This window comes from Pollachius pollachius (genome assembly GCF_949987615.1).
Source record: "Pollachius pollachius genome assembly, chromosome: 10".
NCBI classification, from domain to species: domain Eukaryota; kingdom Metazoa; phylum Chordata; class Actinopteri; order Gadiformes; family Gadidae; genus Pollachius; species Pollachius pollachius.
The window spans coordinates 20,722,981-20,727,980 of record NC_136943.1 but is presented as its reverse complement, the minus strand read 5'-3'; the positions used below and the strand labels follow the sequence as shown (position 1 = coordinate 20,727,980).

Here is a 5,000-nt window from a genome sequence, read left to right as displayed (position 1 = left end):
GCCTGTCCCCCTGTCCCTCTGTCCCCCTGTCTGTTCCACTGTCCCTCTGTCCCCCTGTCTGTTCCACTGTCCCTCTGTCCCTCTGTCCCTCTGTCCCTCTGTCCCCCTGTCTGTCCCTCTGTCCCCCTGTCCCTCTTTCCCCCTGTCCCTTTGTCCCCCTGTCCCCCTGTCCCCCTGTCCCCCTGTCCCCCTGTCCCTCTGTCCCCCCGTCCCTCTGTTCGTCCCTCCCAGTGACCACGACCACGCCGTCGGCGGGCGTGAGCCACACGCGGCGCTGCAACGAGTCGGAGCGGACGTACTGCGTCAACGGCGGAGACTGTTACTTCATACACGGTATAAACCAGCTCATCTGCAAGTAAGTCCAACCCCCCCCCCCTTACCTCCGCAGGCTCACTGTCACAGCACCCAAGTACATCCCCCCACCAAGCCCAACCACCCCCACCTAGCCCCACCAACCCCCCAAACCCCCCGACTCCATGCTGTCCCCAAGGAGCTCTGTCCTCCCATGTCCTTCCCCCAACCCTCTCTCTCTCTCTCTCCCTCTCTCTCTCTCCCTCTCTCTCTCTTCCTCTCTCTCTCTCGATCCATTTCTGCTCACTCAGCATTGTTGTCATTGTTAGTGTCTCGCTTCTATTTCTCCTTCTCCTGCTCTTGCACAAGCACTATATAACACGCACGCACACGCACACACACACACACACACACACACACACACACACACACACACAGACACTTATTTTTCATACCCACATGGATACAAATACCCACAAATGAACGTAAGCTGTTGGGAGTTCAGTCATCTTGTTTATCTCGTACCGTTGCCATGACGTCACCGCTTGGTTCCTTAAAATGATAAATAAAGCGCTTTTGGGGGGGGCGGGGGGGTGCACCTACTCCCATGATGCACCTACTCCCATGATGCATCTCTCTCCCCCTGAGATTTACATCAGCTTCAGTTGGAAATGTACGTGACGTAAGCGGCGTCTTGGAACTGCACTGTACCTACCGCATTCCTTTCCAGAATGTATTTACATTTACATGATTGCTCAGACGCTTTTATGCAAAGCGACTTACAACGGTTAATACACACATTGACACACCGACGGCGGAGTCAACCACGCAGGGCGACAGCCAGCTCGTCAGGGGTGGTCAGGGTGAGGCGTCTTGCTCAGGGACCCCTCGACAAGCTAGGAGGAGCCGAGGATCGAACTAGCAACCCTCCGGTAACAATTCAACCTGCTCTACCTCCTGAGCTAAGCTAAGCCTATTTCAGCCCGTACAGGAGAGGGCCCTGTCGGTGTCCCTGAGAACAGGGGTCCACAGAGCCAGGCCGCGGTGGTCTCTGGTGGGCTCAAGGTCTGGAATCGACAGTGCCAAAAGCCTCCGCGACACTGATCTCGGACGAGCATTCACCGAGACTTAACGCCAGCAAACACTTTATTAAAATGATGACACCTAAACATAATCATTCCTGGTGCATCATGGGAAAGAAGCGTCAGAAAATCCTGAGTGAAACCTGGGTGGAGGACAAGCTTTAAAACCACGGCAACCGCAGCACCCATAAAGTAATCTAACACAGCCCCAAACATACCCTCTTTATACCGCCGGCGTCTTCGTTACTTTATAATGAAACGATCATTTTGACAAGTGACAACCACAGGAGCAAGGGGGGGGAGTGTCAAAAAAACAGACCCTTCCGTCTTCTTACTGCCACAGCGTTGTCCTATCCTCCCGTTGTGTTCACAACAATTAGGAGCGTATTACCTGCTGCTAAGCGCCTCCTGAGACGTCTGCTGCAGGAGACAGCAGCAGACAGAACTGGGCCATCACACGCTGCTGTTAAAACACGGCTCCCTTCTGATGCTCACGATTGGACCACAGAGAACGGCTTTAAAGTACCGCTCCGGAATAACTCCTGGAGAATAAAAGCTCTGCTTGAAAGGATATCTTATAAAGGGAGATTACATAAGTGATAGACGGTTTTATAAATAACAATAATCATCATCCTCATCCTCCTCATCATCATGATAATGGTGACTTCAGGGCGGCATGTGGCTCAGGAGTTAGAGCGGGTTGGATGGTAATGGGAAGGTTGCTAGTTCCATCCCCCCGCTCCTCCTAGCGGAGTGTCGAGGTGTCCCTTAGCAAGATGCCTCACCCTGACTGCTCCTGACGAGCTGGCTGTCGCCCTGCGCGGCTGACAAACCGGAGGTGTGTGAATGTATGCATGAATGGGTGAATGAGAGGACATATTGTAAAGCGCTTTGAGTGGCCACTGGTTAGGGAAGCACTGCATAAATAGAGTCCATTTAACATTTCAATCTAGTAGGAACTGTTTTTAATTGAGACCCATTATTAGCCAGGGTGCTGAACTGATCTTAAATAATTTGCCTGTTTTGGAAAGAAATGACAAGGTACCTTCTTTCCAAAAGGTACCTTGTCGTGCTAGCTACTGTAGCCTTCTCGTCGAGCACTGAGGGTTTATTTCTGAGATACATCTCTAACCTTAAAGGGCAATTTCAGTATTTTGAACACTGAGACCCCTTCCTGGTTTGTCTAGGATGAAATAGAGTGGTTAACACCGAAATTTTTAATGCTGGTCCTGTCTCGGGTATTTGGCAAATTTTCAATCGCCCCTGCCTGCTTCACAATGGCTGGCTATGTGCATTCACAAACCTGTCCTTAAAACACCCATAAACTTTCGTTTTTACAGAAATGTGAACCTCATCGAGTGACTAGGGTTGTTCGTTGATGTTCCTAATCAAGTATCGTAGCGAAATACAGTTTCTGTCGTGTTTTATTTGGCATTTTGTAAATCCATTGAAACGGAAAACGGACCAGAACTGGAAACGGAAAGGGAGTGGCTGTAGTCTTTTCGCTCGGTTCTAGCCCCACTGTTGATACAGAGACCATTTCCGGTTCCGGTACGGTTTGAGTTTCACATTTCTGAAAACAAACGTTTACGGGTGTTTTAAGGACAGGTTTGTGAATGCACATAGCCAGCCATTGTGAGCAGGGGCGATTCAAAATTAGCCACATACCCGAGACAGGACCAATATTCAAAATTTCGGTGTTAACCACTCTATTTCATCCTAGACAAACCAGAAAGGGGGCTAAATGTTCAAAATACCGGAATTGTCCTTTAAGTATCTCTAACCTTGGCTCCTCACATGCTGCAGCTCCGTAATGCACTGACAACTCTCTTTCTGGCTTACCGTCGAACGAGGAGAGTTTGATATTTTCATTGCTTACGTGTCATAAATGGTCAAAGTCAAAGAGCTTAATTTTGTCAAACAAAGAGTCTCTAGCACAAGGTGATCCTGGACAATGAGAAAGAACTTTTTATTGCTACTTCTGTCTTTCATTCTTTCTTTCAACACGGAATTGGATTGGGAACCACCCACAAGCGTCAGAAGTTTCACTGGGACTTAAGTGACCTTCAATATAAAGCATATGCCTGACCCAAACCTCCACGATGTTAATATAAATCCGTTCTCAGAAACTTCCAACAAGGTTTGTCCCAGCGTTGTGCTGCACTAACACAACACATTGATGCAGACAGCCTCAGTGTTGAGGCACCAAGGCAGCGAGTTCTCCTCCAGCCTGGATATCTCAACAGTATTATCCTCCTCTCTTCTCTCGGCGTGGATTTGGAACAGAGCCGAACGTCACCTAGATAGCACTCCTGTCATTCCGTCCGTCTGTCCGTCTGTAGAGCTGTAGAGCTGTCCACTCCAGACCTGCAACTCTTCATTATCTGCATTGACGATTCGTCTGAATTGCTCGGTTTCCATTCATGGAATAATATTAAATGAGTAAAAAACCAAAAGAAATGCCTTCATGCATTTGCTAATTTGTTGATTCCCACGAGCAGCTGGCTTCAAAAACATTTGAAATTCATTTTACGTCATCTGAAAGAGAGAACAACAGCCAAATATGTAGTATTTTTTTATATTCTTGGTATTCTTGCAGATTTATTTGATAAATGTCTGAAAGCGAGTTTCCCTCCTCAGGAAGCTCCAGTGTTCAGCAGCAGGCAGCAGCCCGGTGTTACCCGGGCCCGAGAGCCATGTCCATAGCAGCCTAGTGCCGAACGTATAGGGGGGCAACCCTCCACTGACATCCTTCATCCCTTCCTTAAGAAAACGAGAAACTAGACGTTACTTCCCCTTTGCTCTGTGGAGTGGATAATACATGAAAAGGTCCAATTTCCCAGCAAGAATCAATTATGTTTATCTAACATAATTTAATCTAGACATTCTATATGAGATCACAGCCATATTGACTACCGTATGTGCACGCCAATATTCGAGCTTTTAGACTCTTTACTTTCTTTACGGCCCTTGTTTTTAATCAGACTAAAATCAAATTTTTAAGTCTGATTTCTGTTGTTCTCCCAGCTGAAACCGAGCACAGCGCTGGCAGAGGGAAGGAGAAGCAATGCCCATAGATATAGAGAGACATGAAAGGGAGGCAGTGAATGGAGGCAGAGAGGTAGAAAGAGAGAGCAGCAGAGAAGGAGAAAGTAATGATATACAAAAAAAACGCTTTCCCAGCTTAGCCTCTGCTTCAGCTCAACGTGTCCTAGACCTCTCTCTCTCTCTTTCTCTCTCTTTCTCTCTCTCTCTCTCTCTCTCTCTCTCTCCCTCTCTCTCTCTCACTCTATCTCTCTGGCTCTATTTTTAACTCTATGGGAAATTGCTGAGTGGGCCCTTCCAAAGGTTTTTGCGGTAATTGATTCAAAATGCAAGTTGTCTCTTTGGTCGTGAAGGAGGACGGACGCAGGATCGCCACTCACTTTACTTGGCAGCCTGTAAAATAGTTTCTAACAGTATTGTGTCATGCACACACACACACACACAAATACACACACACACACACTCACATACACACACAACAAACACACACACACACACACACACACAGATAACACACACACAGACACACAGATATAACACACACAGATACACAGATATGCTCGCACACACACACACACACAC

General features: G+C 47.7%; 1 protein-coding gene across 1 annotated transcript in view; it reads left to right on the top strand.

The window, feature by feature from the left end:
- The window catches only part of nrg2b (neuregulin 2b), a gene marked incomplete at both ends in the record, with an annotated part of 45,108 nt that overhangs the window by 22,573 nt on the left and 17,535 nt on the right, over positions 1-5,000 (top strand). The window contains one exon of the mRNA XM_079744315.1: positions 232-355. Coding sequence (XP_079600441.1) covers positions 232-355 — 124 coding nt within the window. The remainder of the gene's footprint in view (positions 1-231; positions 356-5,000) is intronic.